The 27,910-nt window shown below is 45.5% G+C and overlaps 2 protein-coding genes across 2 annotated transcripts in view; both read left to right on the forward strand.

The window, feature by feature from the left end:
- Positions 1 to 3,310: 3,310 nt before the first annotated feature.
- On the forward strand, positions 3,311 to 7,626 carry GDF5 (growth differentiation factor 5). The gene is made up of 2 exons (XM_056507176.1): positions 3,311 to 4,193; positions 5,780 to 7,626. Exons 1-2 carry the CDS (start codon positions 3,560 to 3,562, stop codon positions 6,646 to 6,648), a joined length of 1,503 nt encoding a protein of 500 aa, XP_056363151.1. The 5' UTR covers positions 3,311 to 3,559; the 3' UTR covers positions 6,649 to 7,626.
- A 14,467-nt stretch (positions 7,627 to 22,093) lies between these two features.
- The window catches only part of LOC130261204 (ubiquinol-cytochrome-c reductase complex assembly factor 1), a 36,168-nt gene continuing 30,351 nt past the window's right edge, over positions 22,094 to 27,910 (forward strand). The window contains exons 1-3 of the mRNA XM_056507177.1: positions 22,094 to 22,167; positions 26,232 to 26,336; positions 27,656 to 27,760. Coding sequence (XP_056363152.1) covers positions 22,144 to 22,167; positions 26,232 to 26,336; positions 27,656 to 27,760 — 234 coding nt within the window. The 5' untranslated portion in view covers positions 22,094 to 22,143. The remainder of the gene's footprint in view (positions 22,168 to 26,231; positions 26,337 to 27,655; positions 27,761 to 27,910) is intronic.

Consider the following 27,910-nt stretch of genomic DNA (forward strand, 5'->3'; position numbering starts at 1 on the left):
ACCTACCAACCGCACCTCAGGCTAATTAACATTGTATACCAAATGGAGGGACTGTTAGTGAATAGGCTTGAAGAAGCTTGAAACAAACGCTGAATTTTTCAAACCGGTAACAGGCAGAGGTACCAAAAATTAGGAAAAAATGTAATTTCCACTTAATTCAGGGTTGGCGGAATCTGTGGAATCAAGAAACAAAAATAACGCTCCCACTCAGGATATTCCATGTTTCTAAGATTCTGTGCTTTGTAGGTCACTACTCTTTGCAGGTGTAGCCAAGTTTCTTCATAACCAATGACATGATTATTTCTTTGGACTTCCAGTTTTTTATTTAACATCACAACATTGTAGTACAGTGTTTTAAAATTATGCCACCTTCACATGGAAGTGGAAACATCATTACATTTGTTTTGCTCTGGCCGAAGACAAGCAAGTTTTGTTATAACATCTGTAAGTTTTGTGTAATTCTTTCCTTTTGAAAAACGCAGAGCTGTTAAGTTCCATCCTAAAATTACAACTTCATACTTTTAAAAAACAGTTCTCCAAGAGCTATGATGCAGAGGTCAAAATACCCTCACAGAAATAGAATGATAATTAGTTTCAATAAGCAGAATAATGTGTCAGCAAATGGCCAAATATATGGAGTATATATACTCAATCCTGTAAATCCTTTCTAGAAATTAATCCACCTGGGAAAGGACAATAAAATTCCTGTTAGATCACTAGAATAAAGACTTCCACGTGCAGCTTCAGCTTTGCAGCAGAAAAAAAATTCTAACCTTTGGCATCACATATGCAACAGAGCCGTTCGTCCTCAGGGAGTGGCAATGTTTTCAACACTGAAACCTTCCTCTGTCTCCCCAGAGTGATCCCTTCCTCTAGCCCATGCTGGATATCCAGGAGGGCTCGCTGAGATTGTCTGAGAAAGCGTCACAGCTCATGTAGGCATGTCAGGATCTGGAGAACAGTCAATGCACGTGCAGGGCGCAGGGACACGGGCGACCCTCCCTTTTGGAACCCCTGCACACCCGTGCGAGGGAGCAGCTGCTGCCACCGAGCCGGCCGAGAGGGAGGGCGGGCTGCAGGAGCCCAGGCTGCTGCTGAGCAGTGAGGCTCGCACTGCTTCACCGTGTCCTGTGTACAGAGCCTCACCAGCAGGAGGGTTTCTAGCTACATATTGAAGAGACCAGTGGAGTTTGAGTTTAGCCAGCTGGAATAACTCCATTTTGGTGTAGGGTTTATAGGAACCCCCCAGTCCGTGGGTCTTGTTCAAGGTCAGCATTCTACTCTGGGGTCTTTGGGCTCTACAGTATCTGTGCTCCTGTGGTTCCAAGCACTGAGATGGAGTTTGCTTCAAGAGAGCCTCTTTTAAAGAGAGAGATTAGTTTTGCTTGCTTTTCCTTTTTTCTTTCTGTTTAGCTCTGTCCAGACCACTAAGACATTTTAATCTGAGACACGTCAACATTCTTTTAATATATGAACGATCATGCTTTAATCTGATTTACTAAGACAAGGCCCACGTAATCACATTGTCCAACCTCCTGCTCTTTTACACCCATATCTTAAATAATTTGTAAATCTGTTTGCAAATCTTCAGCCAAGCTTGATAGAGTAAATGACCTTTTAAAGATATTAAATTCTTACAAGCGTTGGAAAACTGGAAGCTGGATAGATTAAAAGTGGAAACTCAACATTTAGCTACTTTTGTGGCTTACTGGCAAGCTGATCAATACCCCCATGGTGCAGAACCAACCACAGCACACCACACAGCAAAAAGGTGGGCAAAATGGGAAGGATAAAGTGATGGCATGGCTGGGAGGGCCGTGGGATGGTGTGGACTGACTGCTGGGGAATGGTCTCCCCAGACGTAACTCCCAAGAGAAGCTGCTTTATTTTGTAGGGAAATATCAAAAGCACAACTGACATCAGAGGAAGGGCCATTAGATCAAAATCAGGAGGATCATGATTTGAATCTACCTTATTCGTGACATCTATAAAATCACTGAACTTTTCTATCCTTCAGTTCCTCCATCAAAACAAGCAAACCATTCAGAGCTCCTCATGTCATGCAGATTGTTATTTATGAAAGCAGTTCAATGTTTCTGACACTAGTCAGGGTGGGTGGGGAATGCTACAGCATACACAGAACAAGCTTAAAAGTGATGTATCTTTTCCCTTTCATCTTAGCTCAGAGAAAAAAACAATTGCAGGATAAGGACTGGGTTTAGCATCAGTTCAAGATGAGAAATGGGTCCCAGTAATCCCTGCTGAGTCCAGCCCAGTGCCGCTTTTCCCGAAGGCTCACTTAGAACAACAGTTCACCTTTCGTATCTTGTCAAAGACACATTTGCTCTGCACTCTCCTCTGGATGGCTGAAAGCCGCAGGACAGCCCTGACCGTGATCTGCAGCCTTCCTTGGGCCCCGGGTCAGCAGCTCTTGGACGTTTTGCATCTAGAATTAAAGCCGGGGCGGCGCTGAGCAGCCTCGGGAGGAGGAAGAGGAGGAGGAGGAGGAGGAGGAGGAGGAGGCGGAGGAGGCGGAGGCTGCCTGCAGGGAGCAGTGCTGCACCGCCCGCGGCATCCTCCGCCGGGAGCCGGCAGGGTTCTTACAGCACAGCACTGCACCAGCGAAGATGCGGAGTGCAGGCACGGCCCTGCTGCGTTTGTGTAAAATCAAACGTTGCCCTCGTTAATGCCTGCATTACAGTCTGCCTTCAGTCACGGGGGGACGAACTGAAGCCACTGTCACGTTCTCTGGAAAAAGAGCCACATGAATTATTTCGAAATTAGTTTATGTGTGTGTCCAGTGGACTGTGTGGCAGCTCTCAGTTGTTGATCTTGCAGTTTGTCCTGTCTAAGCCTGAAGTTCATCGAGGGCTGAGGCAGAGGTCATACTACCACTTGAAAAGGCATCCTCTGGAGTTTTGAGCCTGTGGAGCTGTTTCACATGAGGCAGAGTATGACTCATGCTAATGAAAAGGGTAAAGAAGATTTTTTTTAAAGAAATATATTGCAGTTAAATTAGTTTAGACAGCATGACATCAGAGAGTAATTAAATAGGTTTGTTGGAATTCCGTTTCCAATTCCAGAGTTCAGGTTTGTAAAAGATTTCTGAGCACCTGCAGGCCTCTGTGTGTGAAATATTTTCACTGGAAAGGATTCAAAACTCAAAACTTTAAAAAAACCTTTTAACACAGAGGCAGCATTACGCCATTCTTCCTTCTCGGAAAAAAAAAAAAAAAAAAACACCCTTGGATTTAAACAAGACTCCTTCAAGTTTTCAGTCAGTTTTACAGAAGAAAACGAGGTGGTAAACTTTCTCTTTTCAAGAACAAGTTCTTTATAGCTGCTAACTGAAGTCAGGGGAGATTGTATCTGAATACATGAGCATTTCCACTATGGGACTGGATACAAGTATTGAACAACAATATTTGAAATGTTTTAATCTCAAACGAAAATCATTTTTGCTAACTGTGGTTTTTAATTTTTTTCATGTTTTTTTCTGCCAAACTGGAGGAACCTTTTCTGATTTTTTCTTTAGTGGCATTCAGAGGAAGACCAGAGGATGAAAATCCTGCATTTTCTCACTTTACTGCTTTGGCATTTGACTTGGCTGTCTCTGGATCTAGTTCCTGGAGCGCTGAGTAATTCTGAAGCAAGACAGGGTAATCCAGGATCTAAACTAAGTTTTTTGAAAGCAGAAGGAAAGCAGACAAATCTCTCAGCACGGGCAGGTACACTGAGGACTGCAAGTCATGGATACAGTGCTGGGACCTCAAAGGCCAGGACTAAAAGCAGTGCTGTTCAGGCTGGAGCTCTGCTGGCCAAGAACGATGACTCCAAGAAGGTTCCGTCAAGAACAGCAGCCACGGAGGGCAAGGTAGGACATCTCCCCAGCAGACCTTCTTCAGTGAGGACAGTGACTCCAAAGGTTCAAAATCTTAGCAGCAAGGTGGCTTTGAAAAAAACTGGCACAAGCAGTACTGACAGTGATTCTTTCAAAAGCAAAAAGACTAAAGAGCCTGTAAGCCAGAGGGAAGCTAAGGAAAGTTTCCGACATCCCCCGATAACGCCACATGAATACATGCTCTCTTTGTACAGGACTCTCTCAGATGCAGAAAGAAAGGGCGTTAATGGAAGTGTAAAACTGGAGGCTGGACTTGCCAATACTATAACCAGCTTTATAGACAAAGGACAAGGTAAGAAAGGAGCTTGTGTGTGAGTGAGTGTGGACAGAGAGAGAGATGTCTGAGTGTGCTTATAAATGCAGAGAGTATTGGAAAACAATCATACTTGGTAAAGTCAAATAGCTCTTTTTAATGTCAATGAAATCACATCACTTTGCTGCAGATTTTGCCCTCTTGCCTTATGTTGGAAAACTCCTTTACAGACAGAACTAGATGGTTGTGTGGCAGCCAAATAAAACATTTAGGAGGTATTTTAGATGCATATTGTTGAAAATCAATCAGTCTTTTTATGCTTGGGTGTTTAAAAACCTTTCACATTTCTATCTTATTTTCTTTCTAGCTAGCTGGAAACTAGCTCATGGAAACAGCTAACATTAGATTGTGGTGTGCCTAAAAACATATAATATGCTAAGAACAGAGCTATTCTGTGAAAAAACCCCACAAGTTTCCGTATGAAAGGGCCAGTCTGTTTTGTTCAAGGTAGAATTGTGAGGAGCTACACTGCAGACCCAGGAGTCATTATCCTGTGGGGTGGGTGTATCTGTACTAGATTAAAACTTTCAAGTACTACCAAGGAGCCCACAGCTTAGCACAGGCTACCAAAGGTAATAACATCCAGGACTCTGGAACTTGCAGCTCAGCATTCCTGTTGCAAACACTTTTGGAAATTTGGGCTAGTGTCTGCTTTCACAGGAGAAATAATCAGCCTCCCAAAAAATGATGTTCACCTCACCACCCTGCTTTAGGAACCCCATGTTGCTTCCAGTGACATTTGTAAGAGTTTTGTCATATTCTCAAGGAAACAACACAGCTGGTTAAGGAATTGTGATGAAAGACTCACCAGGACTGGATTTTTTTGACACCTCTACATGAACAGCTTGGCTGCTGGGAAGGAGGGGATACACTGCTCTCAAGTGCTGCCTTCAGGCTCCCAGCTTGCCACTGGAAGGCACTGTTAATGTCACCTCACTGGAAGGCTGGCTCAGCCATATTCCTCACCAGCTGAAGCAAGCAAATGTAAAGTCAGGATAAAGGGAGGAATGTTTTTCTTCCCATTTTCTTCCCAACTGTGAATCATGTGGGGTTTAGTTAATTAGGCAATTATCCTTGTGTCTGGCAGTTCCTGGAGATGCTGGTTTTAAAGGACTAATTCACTATTGTATCATCTTAGGGTAAATTTGCTCATGTTTGGAGCCAGCATAAGGCCTGGCCACCAGTGAAGCTCTGTTTCAGTAATTTAGGTAGGATATAAGTGGTGAATAGGTCCTGTGAATGCTTAGCCCTGAAAAGGTATTATTTTTCAATTGGCTAATCACAACAGGCTAATCACAACCTTTTGAAGGTAGAAAACGCCCACTGGTGAAAGAAATCAGATTTCCATAGGGCAGATGCAGAAACCCATTTCTCTGGTGAGTCCCTGAGTTCTTCTGAGTTCCTGCATGGAGCTAATCCCTTAGACAAAAATTGCTTTTTCTGTTCAGTGGGCTAACTTCAAGGCTTATGAGCAAATTTGTGGAAAACTATTAAAAACTGAATAAGTGACAGTGAACAAGGTCTGTGCTTGATATACATTTAAAAATCTGTGTGCTTTTTTTTAGATGAGCGAACACCAGCTATAAGAAAACAAAAATATATTTTTGACATCAGTGCATTAGAAAAAGATGGTTTGCTGGGAGCAGAGCTTCGAATATTGAGAAAAAAACCTTCTGATACATGGAAGTCTCATTCTTCTGGAAAAACTTCGCAAGTAAAATTGTTTAGTTGCTCTACAAACAGACAAACCTCAACACTCTTGGACTCTCGTACTGTCAGTATCACCGATACACCCAAGTGGGAAGTGTTTGACATCTGGAAACTTTTCAGAAGCTTTAAAAACTTGGTTAACTTGTGTTTTGAACTAGAAACTTTTGACAGGGGGAGAGCAGTTGATCTCAGGAGTGTGGGATTTAACAGAACAGGAAGACAGGTCAATGAAAAGGCTCTGTTCTTGGTGTTTGGAAGGACGAAAAAAAGAGACTTGTTCTTCAATGAAATCAAAGCTAGATCTGGACAAGACGACAAAACCGTTTACGAGTACTTGTTCAGCCAGAGGCGGAAGAGAAGAGCTCCTCTAGCAACGCGGCAAGGGAAGAGGCCCCCCAAGAACCTGAAGGCGAGGTGCAGCAGGAAAGCCCTGCACGTGAACTTTAAGGACATGGGATGGGATGACTGGATAATAGCCCCTCTGGAGTACGAGGCGTATCACTGCGAGGGGCTCTGTGAGTTCCCGCTCCGGTCCCACCTGGAGCCCACCAACCACGCAGTGATCCAGACATTGATGAACTCCATGGACCCCGAGTCCACCCCCCCCACCTGCTGCGTGCCAACCCGGCTGAGCCCCATCAGCATCCTCTTCATCGACTCTGCCAACAACGTGGTCTACAAGCAGTACGAGGACATGGTGGTGGAGTCGTGTGGCTGCAGGTAGCAGAGCGGTTGCTCCTGTGAATATGTTGTGAGAGGTGATATGACACATTGGACACAACTTCTCCTCAAACAGGGTTAACTACATTTCTTACCCCTAGGGTAAGTATGTTTACAAGGATATAGCAATAAATCCAGTGTTTCTATATGTCTCTCCATGGACATATTTCAGTAGCATTTGGGTGCTGTCAGACAGCAGGTTTTAAGGCCTTGTGCCACTGTGGCAACACAGGACTTACTCCAAGTGAAGTCAATGACAGAGAAGATGAAACCTCTACACCTTGAGACCTCCTGCTTTTAGCTTCGAGGCAGTGAGTAGAGATGATATCAGTGAACTGTGGATATGACCTGTTTGTTCCTTGAACATTGTTCTTGAGACTGAATTTCTGTCCAATTCCCCTGTGCTTTGTCCATTCATAAATGTGAGAAAAGAGTCCCAGGGTTCTGGTGTGCCCCCATCTTGGTGTAAATAGTTGCACTGTAATATGACTTCTTTCTGATTAGCTCTTGAAACTAAGCATATATAAAAAGGGGTCATTAAATATAACATGTTGATTTAGTTTTAAGTTTTATATGAAGATAGGTGATGCAGGAGGTATTTGCTTCCATGTATGTTTTCCTCCAAGCTACATATCTTTCTTAAGTATCCACCTTTCCATTATTATGTAGCAAAATATATTATGCTGTATAAGGTCCAAGTTGTTCTCAAATGCTCATATAAAAGTGTTCTATTACGGCATAAGATGTAATAAATTATTGACACAGTGCTGCATTGTGCCTAGCTGTCCAACTCTGCATAATTATAATGCAATTAAGAAATTGTTTTATGTTTTTGTACAATAAATAAAAGTGAAAGGGACTTTTCCATGCAGCAGAATACCAGGGGTATGCAAAACATGTCTGTGTATTTTGCTGCCACAGAAAGAAACTGTGGAAACACTGAAAGAAAGATCTGAAAGGAAAACGTGGCTGATCTGGTGTGTTTGAGGCAAAAATGAGATATGCAGATGGTTGCAAAAGAGCTTTGGTATGCTTTTATTCCACCTTCCAAGGCCTGTGTGCTTTGTCTATTACAGACATGGATTATAAATGTATGTACCCACAAAAGTAGGTACCAAATGTTCAACTACAGATGGATCAGAAAGGTCCTATGAACCATCAGAAATCACTGAAGGAGTTTATCAATAGTACAAAATATAAATGCTAAGGTTTGATATTGCTCAGCCATTGTGTCATAAGATTTCCTGGCTCTGCACAGCATCCCTGGTGTGGGTGGAGGCAGGGAGCTGAGTACAGCCCCCAAGGCCTTCTGCTCAGTGCCCCAGCCTGGACATGCTCAAGCTCACATCAGTAGCAAACCATCCTCAATTCCTGGTCAGTGGCCATGAACAGTGACATAAAGCTCTGCCCTTCCTCCTGCACTCTCTGGGCAGCTCAGCCTTCATCATCTTAACCTGGATTAGCAGCCTTGCTGCCAGACACCTGGGGAGCCCCTGTGCAGGTGACCTGCCCTGTGCCTCACCTGCAGCTCAAGGATGCAGAACAGCCCTGCAGGGAGGTTTGATCTGTGGGAGAGACTGACCCTGCCTGGTTTTCCTGCCTGCAGAGACTGACACTGCCTGGTTTTCCTGCCTGGCTTTCCTGCCTGCAGAGACTGACCCTGCCTGGTTTTCCTGCCTGCAGAGACTGACACTGCCTGGTTTTCCTGCCTGGCTTTCCTGCCTGCAGGGACTGCCTTCCTGCTGCAAACCTGGGCACCAGGAAGCTGCCCATGTCCAGACAGTGAATCCCCAGAGTGCAGGGCAGCAGGCACAGGATGATGAGCACTTGAAGCTGCTTTGTAACAAGTGTGTGAGAAATTTGGGCATTTTGCGGGTGTTTTGGGTGGGTCAGAGCTGCCCGCAGGGATTCTCCATCTCCCTTCCAGACTCTCAGTGTGCATTTCCCAGGTCCTGCTCTTCCTCATCCTCATGGAGCCTTAGGGTGGGCACAGCAGTTACTGACCCCAGCACTAGCTGCTGATCAGCAGCCACTCTTTCAAAACTACAAGTCTAAGCTTTACTCAAAGTTGATTGAGATACCGCTGATTTTTACTGTTGCTACAGTAGGAGGGAAAACATTCTCCTGCCAAGTCCAAAGCCAGGAGGGCAGCTCGGGTTTTCTTTCCCCAATCTGTTCAAGCAGTTCTTTTCTTGCTCCTGGCTGTTCTCAGGTGTGTTTGCAGCTTCCTCTAGCACTGGCTCCAGCTGTCTCCAGGAGAAGTTTGCTAGATGACCATGACAAAGGGTCATCTCCTTTCTTCCTTAGGCAAGTGCTGCTCCCACTCTCTGGGAATGCTGTGTGCACATTCCCAAGGAAATCTCTTCTCTGACATATGAGACGCAGCTGTGCCATGCCATTATCAACCACACAGGCACCTTCCTTGATGGCTCAGGGTGATCATTTTAAAAAAGCAAATACTGACTATTTAAATATATTTGACGCAAAATTAAGACAAGTTAACCCCTGGGATTAGGACTGCCTGCACGGGGCAGTTTGCTTCAGTACCACCTGGATTCCTCAGATGCTGTAGGAGCACTGATGTTACACACAAGGCATGATAGTTTGGAAAGTCTGAGGAGGAAAATTCCTGTTCAGTTCACACTGCAGAGCTGGTAACCAGCCCGAGAGTCCTGGTGAGGCTAGTCACGATAGAAAGTTCCTAAAACCCAGTAGGTATAAACCTCTCTGAGGTTCTTTCTTGCTGCCCTTGTATGACTTTTTCAATGCATGAATAAAGCAAAATAAAGGCTCAGGTGAATGGTATTTAAATTGAGTATGTATCGGCATCTAAATGGAAAAATAGGCCAAGGTTTTGCAAGCAGTATAATCTGAGGAAAAATTTAAATAAATACTGACAAACTAAAGTCTTAAAAATCACCCTGTGGTAATCATTCAAAAGCCACATTCTGCTTGGTGGGAGTTATACCTAGAAAGGAAAATAAAAAACCAAACCACCAGTAGGTCTGTAATATCAGTTTAAACAAATTTGAAGTTACAGAGAGTAAAATGCTGGAATAATAATGGATTATTCCTGCTTCAGTAATGGGTTTGGCCAAAACAGAAGCAGTTTAATTCCGGGTGTCCAGGTTAGGAGGTAACATGACATTCAGTTTGCTTGGCTGGTCTCCCAAATGTGGTGACATCCAGAAGGGACTGCCCTGGTTCAGCTCCAAGTGAGGAGTTTACAATCATGGGCACAGGAATAGGGTAGTGTTTTCTCAGTTTTAGGTCTTAAATTGAGTATTTCTGGTTTATACCATTAATTATAACCAATATTGTGATGTCCACAGTGTCCTTTTGCATTTACATTGTGAAATAGTTCAATAGGAGTCGGAACTGCGGTTCAAAATTATTTTATTCTGGAATCCTTTACTGACTTTCCCCATGGTGTAAATGTGTACTAGCCCATAGGTGCTTTATTGGTACATTGTTGGAGGCTTTGGAATCCCCTGGCACAAATTGCTGTCAATCTTGCCAAGACTTTACACTGCAACCTGTAGTTTCAGTCACCTGGCATGAACAGAAACAGACACTGAAACTTCCCAAGGGACATGAATGGCACAGATGAGCACAACAGAAAGATCCAGGCAGGGTTCACTTAATCTTCATTCCCCTCCAAACCCAGGGGTTTAGGAATAAGGTACACCCTGGAGTGGACACTCAGCACAGGAACTGGAGGGAAACTGGGAACCTTGATATTGGCCAAGGAAGTGCTGGAGCCACTGTCCCTGGGAGTGCTCAGCAAACAAGCAGATGTGACATTTGGTGATGTGGTTCAGTGGAAGTCTCTTCCAGTCTGAGTGATTCTCTATGACTGCAGGAGTTTGGCACTGCTTTCTTTAGCCAGGTCATTATATAACGTGCAAAGAAAGACACCCTAAATTATTGTTACAGCTTTCTTCCCTTGGGTGAGTTGGTGTGAGCAACTGGATGGCAGAAACCTGAGCTGTAAAGCAATACAGGTTAAAAGTTTAGCTTTCCACCTTTATGATGGCAGTTTCACTCTCTCACTGAGAATGCCTCATTTGTATTTACTTTTTAGGGTCATTATCTGTCCCATGAGAGTCTTTGTGAAGGTCCAAATTTCAAATAAACAGTACACTATAAGACAGGTATGTGTGGATAATTTTTGTTGTATTTGGCTAAAATATGGGTACTAAGCTCAATAGGTAAACATAAAAGTATGCCATGGAAAACAATGCATTCCCATTAGTGTTTGAATATGTGCCTAAACTCCGTGTACACTTTTACATGGTTATGTCATTTCCTGTGTAAAATGGGCTTGTTTATACAGCAGCCATATGAAAGATGCAGGAATCTGCTATGTGGGCTATTTGAAGCTTTTTTAAGAAACATAAAAACCCCTTGACCCTTGTATAATAAAAGGTGTTAAAAGATACTGCTTTTATAACATCTTAGCCAAGACTAATGAGAATGTACAAAGCAAACAATATTTTTTTTTTGCTCCATAGTCCTGGTCAATCGTGTTATTTTGAAGATTTACTATTGCTGTTGGGTAGTAAAATGATATTTAGAAATAAAATTGCAGGAGATTTCATTGCTTCTCAGCAAATTTAATAAACAATAATCTTAACATTTTTTGAAAAACAGTAAATACAAAGCAGTAAATGCACTTTGCTGAGTGCTCAGAATAGACCATTTATTCTGTCATTCCGAGTTCACTGATGTCCCTGTTTTCCTGGTTGTTTTTTTTCAGAACTAGTTTCAACTTTCTGCAGTGATTTGGCCAGCTGAAGCAATGCAAATGGATTCAGTTACCCCTGATGTCATTTTGAAGGGCACAGCTGTCATGAAAAAATTACTTAGTCAACAATAACAGTGATTAATTGGCTGAACCTCTGCTAGAGGACAGAAAATGTTCTTTTCACTGTTTTTTCTCTTAGAATGTCTTTGATATAATATCTTGAGCCATACTTTGCCATCCAGGAATCCACACTGAGCAGCCTCTGCCCTATACACTCCCAGAGAAATGCCATTAAACTGATTAAATTGAATTAAAATGAAAGTATTCATTCTGCACATCCAGTTTCCTTCTGCCTGTTTTTACACAATGCTATTGATTGTGGCATAAAGTCAGAAATAAGGCTGATAAAACCAGAGACATTTCAGTTTGCTTATGTAAATGCCTTCAAAACATTAATCTTTCTCCAGAAATTTAAGAAGGGAAACACAACTTGGGTCCTCCCCATGCTGAGAGAAGCTCTTTGCTGCAAAGGTGAAATAAGACTCATAAACTTCAGATGGCAAAGAAGTCATTAACTCATAGAGTCAGTGATCAGGTTACAGGAACCCAGCTAAGGAGATTAAAGGGCTGAAGGCAGAGAGGGGAGAAGCAGGAGGAGGTGCCCTGAGGAATGTGGCTGGGGAGAGGACCTGGGGACAAGTGGCTCTCAGGGGGACAGGCAGCCAGGAGGACAGCAGGGGCTGAGACTGAGTGAAAGGATGAGTAATAAGGTGGAGCAAACGGAGAGTGGATGTGCCTCCAAGTGTGCATGAGCTGGGGGGTGGCAGTGCTGCTGGGGGAGCAGACAATTCCAGCTAGCAAACACCTGGACAGGAGCACACAGTCTCAAGGTGCACCAGGGGAAGTTCAGGTTGGCCATCAGGAAGAATTTCTTCACAGAAGGAGCTGTCAAGCACTGGCACAGGCTGTCCAGGGAGGTGGTGGAGTCACCTTCCCTGGAGGTGTTGCACAAAAACTGGGATGTGACACTCAGTGCAATGCTTTAGTTGACAAGGTAGTACTCAGTCAAATGTTGGACTCAATGATCTCAGAAGTCTTTTCCAACCTAAATGATTCTATGATTCTCTCTATGTGCCTACCAGGAAAAAAATCCCTTATTCTGAGAGCTTGGTGCAAGTAATTATTTCTTAGCATTTGCCTGTCCTTCCCATGCTAGTGGCTTCCAGGGCTTTCCTGAGAGCTCCAGCCCAGAAGCTGCTGAAGGCTTGGAGCAAGAGCAGGCTGCTGGATCATGGAGTCACACAATTGTTAAGGTTGGAAAAGACCTCCAAGATCATGGAGTCCAACCCCTAACCCAACATTGTCAGATTTACCACTAAGACATGTCCCCAGGTGCCACATCCACACATTTTTGGACACCTCCAGGAATGATGACTCCACCACTGCCATGGGCAGCTTGTTCAATGACTGACTACCCTTTCCATTAAAAAATTGGCCTCAATATCCAACCTAAACCTCTCCTGACACAACTTGAGGCTGTTTGTCCTGTCACTTGTTAGCTGGGTGAAGAGACCAACCCCCACTTGGCTACAACTTCCTTCCCTCCTGAGTCTCCTTTTCTCCAGGCCAACCCGCCCAGCTGCCTCAGATCTTCTCATCTCACCTGTGCTCCAGACCCTTCCCCAGCTCCATTGCCCTTCTCTGGACATGCTCCAGCCCCTCAATGTCTTTCTTGTTATCAGGGACCCAGAACAAATCCCAGGATTCAAAGTGCAGCCTCACCAGTGCCCATCACCAAAGGATAATCCCTGTCCTGGACCTGCTGGCCACACCTGGTGACACCAGGCACAGTGTCCCAAATGAACTTCCTGGCTGGGGACAGGTGCTGGTATTTGGGTCCCTCTGTCCTGTTGGGATTCAGCTGCAGGCATGAGAGGATGATACTGTCCAGGAGAAAAAGGGAGTGGTGAGGCTCCTATTAAACACCAGAGTCCCTGGGTTTGTTGTGAGGTTTTTTAATTGCTTAGGTGATGAGAGCTTGGGCCCAGCTCCTTTTCCCTGCTGCACTTGTGCCTGGCTGGAGCTCACCATGTCTCCCAGTGCTAAAGTCACATTCCTGCCTGTGCCCACGTGAAGTTGGACAGATTGCAAAGCAGGGCTGAGACAGACAGACAGACAGACAGACAGACAGACAGCAGGGCTGTTCCTGCACAGCCTCTGGGGAACAGGTCACCTGACCTCGAGGTATGAGTTAAAGTACATGTTTCCACACACAACTGATTATTTCACTTCCTGTGTTCTTAGGTAAACAATTGGTCACCAAGCCTGGTGGCTCAGGAGCCCTGGGAGAACAGCTGCTGGATTGGTCAAGAGACAGGTGAGAAACACTGAATGTGAGGGAGAGGAGAGAAAGAAAGGACTTGCTCCTGCAACTGGCAGGATCATAACAATATTTGATCAGTAAGCTCCAGAAAATGTAAGATGGAATCTTTCAGTGGCACAGAAACTTTAAACACAAATTGATTTCTTGGAATTTCAGAAAAATGACCTGCACTTTATCTCACAACACAGTGGAGCTATCTGTCCCTCAAAATTATATTTTTGGTAAGAGAAAAAATCATAATAAATAATTCACTTCTTGCAACAGCAATGAAATATTCCCCATGCCAGTAAGATAAAGTGATGAGGAGCATGTGCTGGCATTGTCAGAGTTTTAAAACATTTAACCTGCACTGGTAAGTCTACTGGTTTTTAATAAATCTTGGGATTTTGGGGAAATTCCAGAGGTTTGGGAGTCTCAAGAGAAAAGGAACTTAGTCCAGTACCTTAAAGGGTGACTATTCTGAACTGGCAATCATTAGCAAATTATGAGGCTGTTGGTACTGACTGAATCTAATAATGTGGTGAAGAATGGCAATTCAATTGGCAGTGGTAAGGGCAAGAAGAAAAGTGAGGGTCATTTGGTCTGATGAGCTCTGCTTACCCCAAGTAAAAATTTTTACTTCTGAGTCCCTGAAGCATCAGCTCAGTTTTTACAGCACTTAGGGAAGAAAATACAACTTTAGGAATGACTGTGAGGGAAACAGAGAATAAATGAGAAGACAATATGCAGCCACTGCACACAACTCTGAAACACTTTAGGGCACAAAAGAGCTGGAGAAGGGCAGCAGGAAGGACAGGAAGCTTGGAACAGCTTCTGTGAGAGAACTATTGAGACTTGAGTCCTTCAGGGAAAGGCAACTGGGGCAAGAAGGAAGAGTGATGAGGACTAAGGATGTGAACTGGGAGGAAGTTTTCTCCCAAAAAAGAACCACAGTACACTCAATGATAGTGGCTCAGGACAGGCTTGAAGCAAGCAGAGAGACACTGATTTCCTCAGGGTAGCCCAACTGCAGAGCTCATGAGTACACCCTGGTTGGGATGCTAAATTTTCTGTATGTTTAAAAAAAAAAAAAAAAAAAAAAAAGGCAGAAAAATCCACAAAAAGCTGCTGCCCATGAGTCCATGGGACTTTTTGAGCCCTTGGCAGCTGGAAGTTCAAAAGCTCTGCCAAGAAAACCTTGCTGCACATTTATCCTGTCTTTATTTTCTTTCTAGGGATCTGCTGTTCCTTGTAGAAGGTGAGCTCCATGGGAGGCATAATCTCACCTGGCAAAACTATTCTTCTGTGTGAAGGCCAAAACTCAGAGTAAACTTGTACAATGGGACATCATGGCTCAACCAGTAGGACTTACAGGGGGTGGCCACTGTCCTGTTAGAGGAGCGTGGCTGTTTGACGTGGTGTCTCTTTTCCCATCTATTTTTTTAAGCCTATTTTTAGAGTTCTGTGGAATTAAATGACGCTCTGTAATAGCTGGGTATTACATATTTGGAAAGAGAGATCCAGGATTGATTTAAAGACAGAAAGTTTTAAAAAGCTCACCACATTCAGCTCGAAGCTAATTCTGGGAATATTAGCACTTCATTTTTTAATAAGCAGCTATTTGTACTTACTGTTCAGTTTCCACTTTGAATTACTGAATTGGCTTCTTTGTCTGCTTTATGAAAAAACTTACTCCCATGGGCATTGTTCTACCTGTGCAGACTATGATGAATGTTTTTCTCTTATTTTCTGTGGAAGAGGTCGATCGACTTTGTTCTGCTTTTCCTGTGCACCTTCATTACCAGACTTTTTCTTCTTGGGTTTTTTTCCTTTAGGGTCTCACTTCTCCAAATACATTTAGTATGTAAACACCAGAACTCATTTAATGTTGCAGTAACCGTCTCATCAACGCCACAGAGGCACTACTAACTTTCTGCTTTTACTGGATTTTGACCTTTGCAGTCTGGGGATCAGCTTTCTCTCCCAGCTCCAGCATCACATTAGGAGTTCAGAATCAGCTTTCTGTCATGACCAGCCCTGCTTTTCCATAATCACTGCTTTATAATGAAAAGCTTTCCATTTTATAAGTTCTTGCCTCAGAGTTGAAAATCCTTGTTTACAGCTGAGTTAAAAATCAGTTTGGTGCCACTAAAAAGTCTTTCCTTGACGTGATTTATGTAATTCCTGTTATTCATTATGAAGTAAAAGTTACTCTGCTTTTTAGGGTGAGATGTTGGGACAAGTGAAGGTGGGACCTCCTGAGCCCCATCAGTGCCAGGCTCCAGAGCAGAGCCCAGGGTCCCAAGCTTGAGGGTTTGCCACTGTCCCATGCCTCCAAGAGGAGTCAGCTCCTCAAGGACCCATGGAAGAAGGCTGCTGGCAGCAATTGGTTCTTCTGGAATGGTGAGGTGCTGCTTCAAAAGCTGGGCCAAGAGGGGACTGACAAACCCCCTGCTGCTCATACATATTCACACATATTCCCTTTGTCCCAGAACATTCTCCAGACTTTGCAAGGATGTGAAAATCAAGATGTGCTCTCTTTGGCATGGATTTAAAGTTTGCTTGAAAGATGTCTGATTCCTACACATTTTGTTCTGCTGTCAGTCCTGGGAAGCACAGGCTCTCTGCTTTCAGATCACTGGAAGAGGTTTGCACTTCTTGCTGTGAGTCCATAGGGCATCTCTGTAACCTGCTTGTAGTCTGCTTGTAACCTGCTTGTAACATGCTTGCAAGCTGCTTGTAGCCACTTATTCCTGGCAGAGGGCATGTGCCATGCCAGAGTTCTCACCAATTCCATGTTCTCCCAGCACAATGCCAGCTGTCTTGAGGAGGTTTAAATTTTTAAACCCTGGACACTGGGAGGTTGCTTTTTTTTTTTTTTTTTTCCCCCAGTGGTTCCCAGTGCAGCCAGTACAGACACTCCAGAGCAGTATCTGCTCCCAGCAGGAGCTGTTCAGGTGCCCCAAGGGCTCCTGGGCTGCTCTGGCTCACCAGGCTCTGAGCAGCTGCAGGAGTGCACTGCTGGACACAGCCCCTCTATTGAGGCTGGGCCTTTTCCTGGTTTCTCTGGGATGCAGGCAGTCACTGGCACTGCACCAGCCATCCTATAGCTCAGTCCCTCAGGATTCCTCGAAGCAGCAGGAGCCTCTCCCTGCCACTGCATGCCCTATTCACACATGGGGCTCTTGTTGGGAGCTGTGTGAATGAGGGAAGAAGGAATGACTGCTGGAAGGTGATGCAGTGAGGAATGGTGGAGACCTTTCTTGGTTAGAATTGCTCAGTCTTTGCTAGGAAGGACTGACAGCTTGTCTCTGGTAGATTATCCTGGATAGCCACACTTTGCCCCATATTATACAGTTTTCACCACAAACATAAAAGTATTTGGTATAAAACAGAAGGTCAGGAAGGTTTAAGACATGGTATATGAGAAAACATTTTCCAGATTTCAGCTTCCTCCAAGGTAATATGCAAGTGTAATTAAAACAGAACCTGGAAATATAGAGTACAGTACCCTATTGAAAGTGTGTTGTGTGAGCTGAACTCCCTTCATTGATAGTTTTCCAAAACACACAGCTGCAATAATCTTTATCCAGGAGAAGGGAATAAATTAAGTCTGAACACCTCTGCATATAGTACAGTACAGTGTATAGCCCTGCACCCATATAACCTCGGAGAGGTAATGGAAAGCTGAAGGAGGCACAAGTGGAAAACCTCTCTGACCAGCAAACGCTTTCTCCTTCTGAAAGTAGACAGATGGGAAGGAAAGCTCATGAAATAGAGGCAGTTTAAGAACTGGGATGTCTCATTTCTGCTCAAGTCATTGAGACTGTGCAGTGGCAGGGTGCCAAAGCACACTCCAGGTTTGACAGGTGGGGAGGGGAATGTCCTGGGCTTGCCCAGCAAACAGGGAGTATTGATGGCTGGCTAACATGAACAAATAGGAGTCTATCATATTTGACAGTAGCAGCAGCCACTACGATATAAAAGCCTGGAAAAAGTAACCGGGTTCTATTTCTATTCCCCCTGAACAGTTCAGCCATGGAGTTCAGGTTGTGCTTGCAAGGCTTCACCAAACTCAGCGAGGTGCAGCACTGAGCAGCCTGCTCTGCTTCACGTCTGCTTTTCCTCCTGCAGCACTGGTGCAGAAGAGAGGTAACTCCCTTCTGGAGACCAGAGCAAGGACTGCTTTGCACCTCCAGCCAAGGAATTCCAGATCAGGGAATTGATCTCCATACTTGCCAAACCTTTCAGGGTCCAAAGTGAATTGTAAGGATTGTATTTTTATTGAAAAATACATCTCAATTTCATGTTTTTAAATAGCATTTTTGCTGGGAAATGGCAATAGAAAAATGCATGCACACTGATGCCTCAAACTGAATCTTATGGGGAGAAGTAAGCACCTTTTATGTTGATAAAATATTATTTTCTTCCATTAAAAGTCCTTTTTCAGCTTGTAATGCATTCCTAAGGGTGGACTTAGATTTATATGGAGATTTACTCCATATGAAAAGGAGAAAAATTTTGCAAGAGTGAAGTATGACAAATTTGTTTATGAACTACCAGTTCAAGCCTAGGTATGCCCTTTTCCTTCAGGAACAGCCAAAGGCAGGAATGCAGTGAAGCTGGGTTTCCCCTGTGGTCAGATGGCCCCTCACCCTCTGCTGGAACTCAGAGCTCTGCTGAGAGCAGTGCACACACATCCAGGATGCTCTGGAAGAAGTCAATCCACAAATACCAGTTCTCCAAGGTATAGGTTGTCACTGATGTGCACTTGCAGGAGTGAGACAGGATGCAGTGCCAGACCCACACTGGCTCTGGTGGTGCACACAAAGACACCCACGGGGCTGTGGGGTCAGCTGGCACTTCTGCACTATTGTCACAGAACTAGAATTAATGAGACCTGCTGGACTTGAACTAAGTTTTTTTTCTATTGGGTTTCTCTTTATCATGATCTCCAGAGTGTCCTGGAATACCCATATGGACTATTTTCTCTTGTTAGCTAGAATGTCCCAGCCCTGCTTGTCCCAGGTAACATGGACAGATCCTCTTTCCTCACATGACCATGAGATTCCTTTGACTTTACTTCTGCAGAAGCAGGAGCAGGTGGTTAAGAAGGAAAATTAATACAATATTAAATCTGGTGGACAGACCACATCACATGACTGAGACACTGCTAGAGGCAAGAGCCTTTTCTCTGCATAGCTACACAATTCAGGGCCTCTTGAGCACAGTCATTTTTAATGGCTGTAACTCATTAATGGTAAAGAGGGTTCAGAGCAGTGTAATCACTCCTCTCCATTGCCTTCCCACAAAAAATTTGCTGTTAACAATAGTATTTAATATTGGTTTGAGTGCAATGCTCGAAGGGCAGCCTAGGAAATTAAAAGCGACAAAACCAGCTTTAACCTTTCTGCCTGGTATTCACTGCAGGCACAAGAACAAAATGAAATGCAGCATTTCCCCAACAGAGAACCTAGAGATCCCTGCATTGTTTAACATCCTGCCTCATGTCAAAACAACCTGTTCACTAAACACCTCGTTCAGACACAGTTAAACCACTTTCAGCAGATAGCTGTGGGGAGTGAGAACATCTTGGAAAGAGTGGCAGCAAGCACAGGGATCTGGGATGCCTGTGGATAGGAAGTCCAGACAGGTGATTCCATTGGCCCCCTGAGGCCTGATATTTAAGAACATATGAAAGATTTCTAAGGACTACTGTAAAGTTTCAGGGCAATTAAAGCAGCTGCTACTGCTCTCTTGAGAAGCTGACAACCCAGTTAATGTGCTGGGAAGGGGAGCAGGAGAACATTATAGATCCCTAAGCCCTCTAAGCCAGCGCTGCTGCAGCAGCACAGCCTCTCCCTGCCCCAGCTGCTGCTGCTCACATCTGCACCAGCACTGCCATTTGTGAGGTGATGGGGATGTGATCCAGATCCAGTCTGACCTGGCAAAACAAGCCAGCTCACTTCACCCTGTTGGGTCACTGCTCAGGCTCGCTCTGTGGCAAGCTGGTGCCAGCAGCAGCCAGGAGCAGGGAATGTGCAGTAGGGACAGGCAGGATGGCTCCTGGGAGCAAGCTGCTGGCTCTGGAGGACGCTAGGTGAGTGACTCTGCCATCTTCTCCTGGTATTGTCCCAGTGCTGACGTGTGTGCAGGCTCAAACAGATGCTTGGGTCAGCCAGGATGGCCTGACCAAGCTCTGCTCTCCCTGCTGCCCCGGGACACAGCTGACAGCAGCAGGCAGGCATGGATCTGCCACCTCTGCCCCTTCCAAAACCCAGCACAGACCAGAACACGGAGCCTCCCACACTGTTGCAAAAATATGGACTATGTCAGGACTATCTTAAGTCAGTATGTTCTCAGGTGTAAGGTGTTTGTGTACTTTCAAGCCTAATTGTCAAGAAAGGAGACCCCATCAGTGGGAACAGGGAGCAGGAGCACCCATAGACATCCTGCAACTAACAAGCTTTAAGGACATAGTAAATCAGGATGTTGATATATGCCTATGTCTGCATTGCTAATCTGGCAACATACTCAAGGTCCATGTATCCCATAGGTGAACTGTGTTCATTGTGATACCTACATCATGCCTACAGGTCAAAAAGACTCCTGGATTATGTAACTGTACAGAAACTACTAACCAATCCTAATAAAGGGGCTGTACTTGGGAAGTTACAAACTCTGAATTTATGTGTCTAAATGCTGTGCAGAGTCTGCTAGGGAATGCTGGATTTGTTGAATATCACTGAACACCCAGGCTTGCACAACTCTGAAATAAATAATCTTGCTGGCCTTTATTTCCACTGGGCAGATGATCATATCCACCACCAAGAGCAGGACTGGGTGCTTCCTTTCTTAAGGAAAAGTGGTGTCATCTACATGCAGATCCTAGTTTGGCATCAGGAGCTCAGCTCCAAGGCTGAACATCCAGGGATTGCTAAAATACAACAGGTTCCAAGAAAGAAAGGTCTTGCTGGCCTTTACCTCCTTTGGGCAGCCCATCAGCTGCACCTGGAACACTGAGAATATGCTTTCCTTCCCATGGAAAAGCACAGTCATTTCCGTTCAGGGGCCCAGCACCAAAATTTACTATACCACCTCCAATAGTGAATACGTGCAAGGACTGCTCACACACAAAAGGTGCTAGGACAGAAAAGTCTTGCTGGCCTTCACCATTAGGCAGATGATCACCTGCAGCACCAACAGGAGGAACAGGTGTTTCCCTTCTCAAGGAAAGGTGCTTTGACTCACTTTCCAGACCCGACCTCTGCAATTTGGTTGCAAAATTTGCTCCAAAACTGAACAGGTCCAGGGATTGCTCCTAGACAAGATTTGAGAGGTCAAAAAGCTGTTGCTAGGCTTTACTGTTGAAAAATAAATCTGGTCCAGGTAACTCAGCCTGCAAAACCTGCAGATTGAAATGGAGGCTGAGCTCTGGGTTGGAGCCATGGGCTGCCAACCTCTGGTTAACAAGGCACAGACAGCCCCAGGCGACAACGCTCAGAAACGCAGGAGGCAGGGAAGTGCATGAACACAGAGAGGGGACAGGAGCCAAAGACTTATGAGGAAGAGCTGAGGCTTTGCTGTGCCTGGACTGTGAAGGTGAAACAGCCCAGGGCTTCAAGGTCACTCCCTGGAGGCACCGGCTCGAGCTGTTTCTGTGTTCCTGCCCTGAGAATAAATTGTTCTGTGGAATGAGACATATGACACTGCTACAGGAAACCTGGTCCATGTGAGAGTGGGGAATGCAGAGACACCTTTCGGCTCATTTGAGCTCCCCACTGTGGAGAGACTTCGGCTCCAGCAGTGAGAGTCTCTCATCTTTGACGCTATGACTGCCAGGGCGCTACAGAATGGTGAGAATGGGAAGCTTCCTTAACATTTACCTCCTATGGGCAGCCTACCTGTGCTTTAAATAGTGGGGAAAGGAGCTGTCTTTTCCCTGAAGACACAGTTACATAACTACTCTGTCGAGCGTGCCACTACCGGCTTGCTGCACGCCGGGAACGCTCCCGGGGCTGAGGGCAGAGCCGCGGCCCCGTCCCGGCCTCACGCCCCGTCCCGGCCGCGCAGCCCGTCCCGCCCGCGGCCCTGTCCCTGCCGCACGCCCCGTCCCGGCCGCTGCCCCTAGCCCGGCAGCACAGCCCCGTCCCGGCCGCGCAGCCCGTCCCGCCCGCGGCCCTGTCCCTGCCGCACGCCCCGTCCCGGCCGCTGCCCCCATCCCGGCAGCACAGCCCCGTCCCGGCCGCGCGCCCCATCCCAGCCTCATGGCCCATCCCGGCCGCACGCCCCATCCCAGCCTCATGGCCCATCCCGGCCGCACGCCCCGTCCCGCCCCGGCTCACGCGGAAGGGGCAGGGCCGCGCCGGCGGAAGCGGCGCTCAGGACCGATGGCGGCGCTGGCGCGGGCCGTGGTGAGTGAAGGAAGGACGAAGGGCTGGTGCTGAGGGGCGAGCGGCGTGCGGAGCCGGGGCTGTCCCCGCGCCGCCCCTGGGGCGGCCTCCCCGCAGCCCGAGGGGGTCAGCGGGGCTGCGCCCGCCCGATGTCTGGCGGAGCAGCGGGGCGAGATTTCCTGCGGAGGTTGTGTTTGCAGAAGGGTTGGTGAGGGGTTGGAGCGTGTTTAGGGATGGGAACGGGGATGGAGAAGGGGCTGGAGTACCAGGAGCGGCTGAGGGAGCTGAAAGGTGCTCTGCCTGCAGAAAAGGAGGCCCAGGAGGGATTTCTGGCTCTGCGCAACTCCCTGACAGGAGGGGACAGCCGGGGAGATCGGGCTCTGCTCCCAGGGAACAGGGACAGGATGAGAGGAAACGGCTTCACACTGTGCTAGAGGAGGTTCAGCTTGGACATCAGGAGGAATTTCTTCACTGGAAGGGTGGTCAGGCATTGGAAGGGGCTGCCAGGCATGTGGTGGAGTCACCATCCCTGGAGGTGTTGAAGGGACTCACGGCATGGTCTAGTTGGTGTAGTGGTGTTGGGGTCATAGGCTGAACTCGATGATCTCAGAGGTCTTTTCCGATCTAACTGATCCTGTGATTCTGTTGTGTAAGGGTTTGGGCTCCTGTTGGGGGCTGGAGATACGTGTCTGCCAGTGGGACTCCTCTGCTGGGCTCAGTGTGTGACCTGGGGTGTGGGCATTACCCTTATGGGACCTTCCCTTCTCACTCTGGAGCTCTTTGATAGCAAGGATAGCGTGAGTATTCCAATTTCTGCCTTACTGGTCAGGCACTGGCACCACCACAGGGCAGTGGTGGAGTTACCATCCCTGCAAGTGTTCAAACACCATGTGGATGTGACACTTGCTGACATCATTTAGTAATGAACCTGGCAATGCTGGGTTAATGGTTGGACTTGATCATTTTAGAGGGCTTTTCCAGCCCTAGTGGTTTTGTGACTCAGATTGGAAGTGTTTGGGTTCCTGTGAAAGTGTGGGTTTCCAGTGACTCCACTCCTTTTTTCTTTCCCATTCATGTACGTTTTTTCTTTCTATTAGCCTTTGAAGCATCTGCAGCAGAGTTTCTCTTTTTAGCATATTGTCTAGGAAGCAGAATTTTGTACCTAGGTATGATCTTCTATCACCACATAGAGGTGCCAGTGCTGTTAAGTGGGGAGATTTCCCATGAACAGGAAAGGCCTTTGGTACAAGGAGAATACCCACTTACGAAATTAGTCTCGTAGATACTCTGTTCCGATGGCTCAGGGTGTGGTTTCCCCAAGTTGGTGAGCCGTGCCGTTTCCGATCTCAAGGTGAAAGCAGCCAAGTGCAAACCTGCCCGAGAGCAGCTGAAATGCAGCGACCTTGAGTTCCTGCTTTCTCCTCCCACCCCTGCCCTTTATCTGTGCTTTGTCCCTGCTCTGCTGCGTGCCTTCTCCTTGACCCCCATGATCCAAGTGCTGGAGCGGCAGGACAGTGTCAACTCTTGAGAGCATTAAAGAGGCAGTGGTCAGCAGGCAGGGAGAGGGGAACAAAGGGAGCAGGGAGGGCTCAGCTGTCTGTGCAGCCTCTGCCCCAGGGCAGGGTTTGCAATGAAAACTGCTTCTGAAGGGGAAGGATTTGCCTGCTGGGCTTACCTAACCCTGGGCAGCTCTTCAGCCAGCTCCAGCCTCTCAGCCACTGACATGGCAAAGTAAGCTGATTGGATTTTTCAGCCTGACCAGAAAGGTTTCTCTTTAGAGAGGAGATGATGTAGTTACCTGCCATTTTTGTGCCCTGAGGTATTCTCAGGTTCAGCTCAAGAACTGCTCATTCCTGGCATTTCTCAGCACCTGTTTCCACATTAGAGTTTAGAGGTTGCCTAATTGTATGAAAACGAGTCTTAATACTTTGTCTTTCTTCCTTCTACTGGAAATAAGGAAAACTTTTTTTTTGTCTGATTTAGAGCTCCTGGTGTGATACCTGACATTTCAGCACTGCTCCTTAATAATGGCATTATGATAAATCTGGCTTTTGCCCAAGATACCTTGATAAATAGTTTGTCTACTACCTAAGACTTTCTTAAATGTTGCCAAGAGGATTTAGAAAACCAGCCATATTCTTTTATCTCTATCTTGACAAGGCAGCTGTCTGCAGACTATTCCTGAGAAATCCTGTTCAGTTTAGCTTGGTACATTTTCTTTCAGCCAAGGGGAGAAGCAGAAGTAGCACTTGTAATTTGAAAGGAAAGCTGTGTTCTGCAAAGTGATGCTGGCTTAGAGAAAATTCCTTAGCTCCTCATATTCCCTGCTATCTCCTGGTGTCTGTTTTCTTTATTAATGGATTGTTTATCACATCTCAGCTTTTAAGTGTGCTTATGCTTATTTTTTGTTTTCCTGTGTCTCTGTCCAGTTTTGTTGCATTCATGCATTTCAGCAGTTCTAGACATCAGTATGTTCAAGCTCTAAGCCATATCCCAACCTGGGCATGTTAATGAGAAAAAGCCTCAAAAAAGTTCTGTCAGATCCTTGGTGTATTGTAGTAATTGTTCACAGAAAAAGGTTACTTCTTTCTCACTGAAATGTTTGTTTAACTGTTTGTGTCAGAACACGAGATTATCTCAAAAAAACCTCAAAAAGGGACTCAGCTGAAATGTTTTTTTGGATAGAAATGTATCGTTTTCATAATTTCACTTGCTGGTGGTTATGTTACGCCCAAAGACCAGAAGCCTAGGTAGTCTTGTTGCAGTAGAAGTTGGAAGGTGTAGTAGTAGTGAGCACGAACCACATTTATCATAGGACAGCATGTGTCCCTCTGCAGTTTTTAAAGCCCCAAATCAGTTCCCTTAACGGATCCAGAGCGCAGCTCTGGGAAGAGTTGAGGGACAGCCTGTGAGGCCGATGGCCACCCCTGAGGGACTGCAGTAACTGTGCAGACCACAGAAGGGGAACAGCAGCTCGGGTTGGTTTGTGTTGGTTCCTCTTATCTCTGCAGATCTGCTGCTCTCCTGGTTCTTTCACTGGGCACCATCAGGGACAGTCTGACTGCCCACCCTACCAGATATAATGCAAATTGATAAGATTTCCCTAATTTCTTCTTTTCTGAAAACTAATCCTCTCCTCGTATGTTGGGTGCTTCAGTCTCTTAGTCGTCTTTGTGGCCAACCAAAAATGAAACTATTTTTATTAGAAAATGGAATCTCCATCCTAGTAAGATATACATTATTTCCAGTGTTAATGTAGTGCGTGTTTGAAGGAGGCAAATATTGTACTAACCGGAATATTGCAGAAAGTGAAAGATGTAAAGAAAGTGCAGGCAAAAAAAGCCGCACCTCTTCTTTGTATTGCTGACATTTTCATGACAGAGAATAATTATCTTCACTGAAATATATTGGGACAGTATGTGCTTTTGGAATACAAAAATTCTTAGTTATTCCTGAGTAAAGTAAGAGAAAGATGCATGAAAGCTGAGTTGGAGGAAGGCTTTTTAGAACTTAGTCAATTGAAGAGTGCTTCTTAAGCATTTGAATTTATTGTATAGACAGAGAAGTTGTGATGTGGTTTTATGGTGTAGACAGTCCACCATTTCCTTCCATTAATCTGTTTCTGCTGTCAGACTTGGGTTGGATACTTGTACTGGAGGGCAAAATCTTTTCATATCAAAATTTATGCTGTTGTCAAGCAGAGGTTGGGAGTTGAATCTGAGGATTGTTAGAATCACGGAATATCCTGAGTTGGAAGGGACCCACAAGGATCATTGAGTCCAATGCCCAGCCCTTCACAGACACTCCAACAATCCCACCCTGTGCCTGAGAGTGGTGTCCAAACGCTCCTGGAGCTCTGGCAGCCTTGGGGCCATGCCTGTTCCCTGGGGAGCCTGGGCAGTGTCAGCACCTCTGGGGGGAGAGCCTTCCCCTGATCTCCAACCTAGACCCTTCCCTCTGCCCTCCTGACACAGCTCTGTGTTGTTCCTATTGTATGAATGAATAAAACCCTGGAAGCAGAGGGACAGTTAAATGATTTCTGTGTATTGGTGTCCTGTTCTTCACTGCCCATCTCCTCGTTGCAGAGCTGCCAGGCTGGAGTGACCCAATGGAGAGCAGGGAGCAGTGCATTGCTGCGGACCACTGCGGTCCCGGGCCGCTGCCAGAGGATGCTCTGCAGTACTTTCCAGGTGAGACATCACAGCATGTTGAGGTGTGTGAAAAATTGAATGATCTTAAATTACCAAGAAAAAGTAATGGCTTTTCAGTAAAGAGGCTTCCAAAAGTGATGTCTTCACTGTGTATTGTGGAAATACCAAGGCAACTCCAGAGCTCTTTGCTGCTGCAAGAGTGAGCTCCCACTCTTGTTGCGTGCCCAGGTGTGTCTTTTAATAGATCTAAATGGTCCGTTGTGAGAAGATTAAATACAGAAGTCCAAATGGAGGTGTTACTTTTCCAAACGAGCTATTACAAGCCAGTCATGTTTGCGTGGTGTTTCCAGCATTTCATTTTAGAGAACACTTTATTTTATAGAATATCTCCACTGTACAGTGGCCTTGGACTTCCTAGTACTGATGGATGTTTACCTTGCACAGCACATGTAGTGTTGTTTCAGTGGAAGCTTTGTAGTTTTGCTCGCAGTTGTGGGACAGCCAGCATAGTGCCAGAGCGTGTCCGTCCAGAGTAAATCAACTAAAGCATCATGTAATAGCAGTTAATGATAAAGGGATGAAAAAAATAGGAATAGATGCCAAACCTACTATTAAAGCACCAGTTCACACCAGCAGCTTGTGATGTTGGGACTAGAGGTGGAAATGAGAAGTTGCAGAGTTTAATTAAGTTGGGCTTACTCTACATACAGTACACATCTGGGGATGACTGCTCTGAAAAGCATTTTTACTTTGTCTGAATTAATTGATAAATAAGATACTGCTAAGTTGGGTGTGCTAGGAGGCTGTGAGAGTGTTCTGTTCAGTGTGCATTTCCTTTCCTGGGGAGCTCCTGCTTGAGAGTTTTCTTTGTTGTGCACTAGCTCTGTGAATGAAGTCATGTGCTCTGAAGTCATAGGAGCTGTAGTGGTAGCTTTTACACTGCAGTTTGTGTTTTCTCAAGTCCTGGCCACAAAAACAATTGAATGAGCTGTAAAGTTGTAGATAAAAACAGCTGCTTGTCTGTTAAGTCAGAAAAAACAATTATTCTTTATAAAGAGACAATAATTAGAAGTAGTGTGAGAGTCAAAGCAGAGAGCCTGTGGCTTTTGTGTGCTGTGTTCTGCCAGTCCATTCTATCAGTACATTTATGGAACACTGGAAAATGTGGTGTGGAGCATTAAGCATGGATAGCTAGTTTGTTTGTAACAGTTGTCATAATAAATTTGTGCTTTTTGTGATACAGAGTTCTTCAGGATTAGCCAGAATTAATTGACTTGGAAGCAAACTATGGGTAATTGATGTAAAGTTAAGTCAGTGGTCTCTTAATTTTTTTTCTTTTCTTTTATCTTTTCTACTAGAGACACAAAGCTGGCCCCTTCCAACTCTCTAAATTCTGTGGTGGATTGATTCAAGCCCATGGAGCCATCACGCAGCAAAACAGATTCTTTTATAATGTGAATAAGGTGAGAAGAGTTGGATAGTTTTATTGTTGGAGGGCACATGTGCTATGGATTCTACAGCGAGGCAAAGCACTTCTCAGAACACATAGGAGAGGGTTCAACTTTTCTCTAAGACGTGAACAGTGGGTTTGGTAATTTGAGAAGGAATTCTTT

The sequence above is a fragment of the Oenanthe melanoleuca genome, chromosome 20 (assembly GCF_029582105.1).
Source record: "Oenanthe melanoleuca isolate GR-GAL-2019-014 chromosome 20, OMel1.0, whole genome shotgun sequence".
Taxonomy (NCBI): domain Eukaryota; kingdom Metazoa; phylum Chordata; class Aves; order Passeriformes; family Muscicapidae; genus Oenanthe; species Oenanthe melanoleuca.

What these genes read in the sequence shown, in the direction of transcription:
- GDF5 (XM_056507176.1), top strand. Translation starts at nt 3,560, where the DNA reads ATGAAAATCCTGCATTTTCTCACTTTACTGCTTTGGCATTTGACTTGG. An exon ending in CTTTATAGACAAAGGACAAG is followed by an intron (nt 4,194 to 5,779) that starts GTAAGAAAGGAG and finishes GCTTTTTTTTAG; the next exon opens with ATGAGCGAACACCAGCTATA.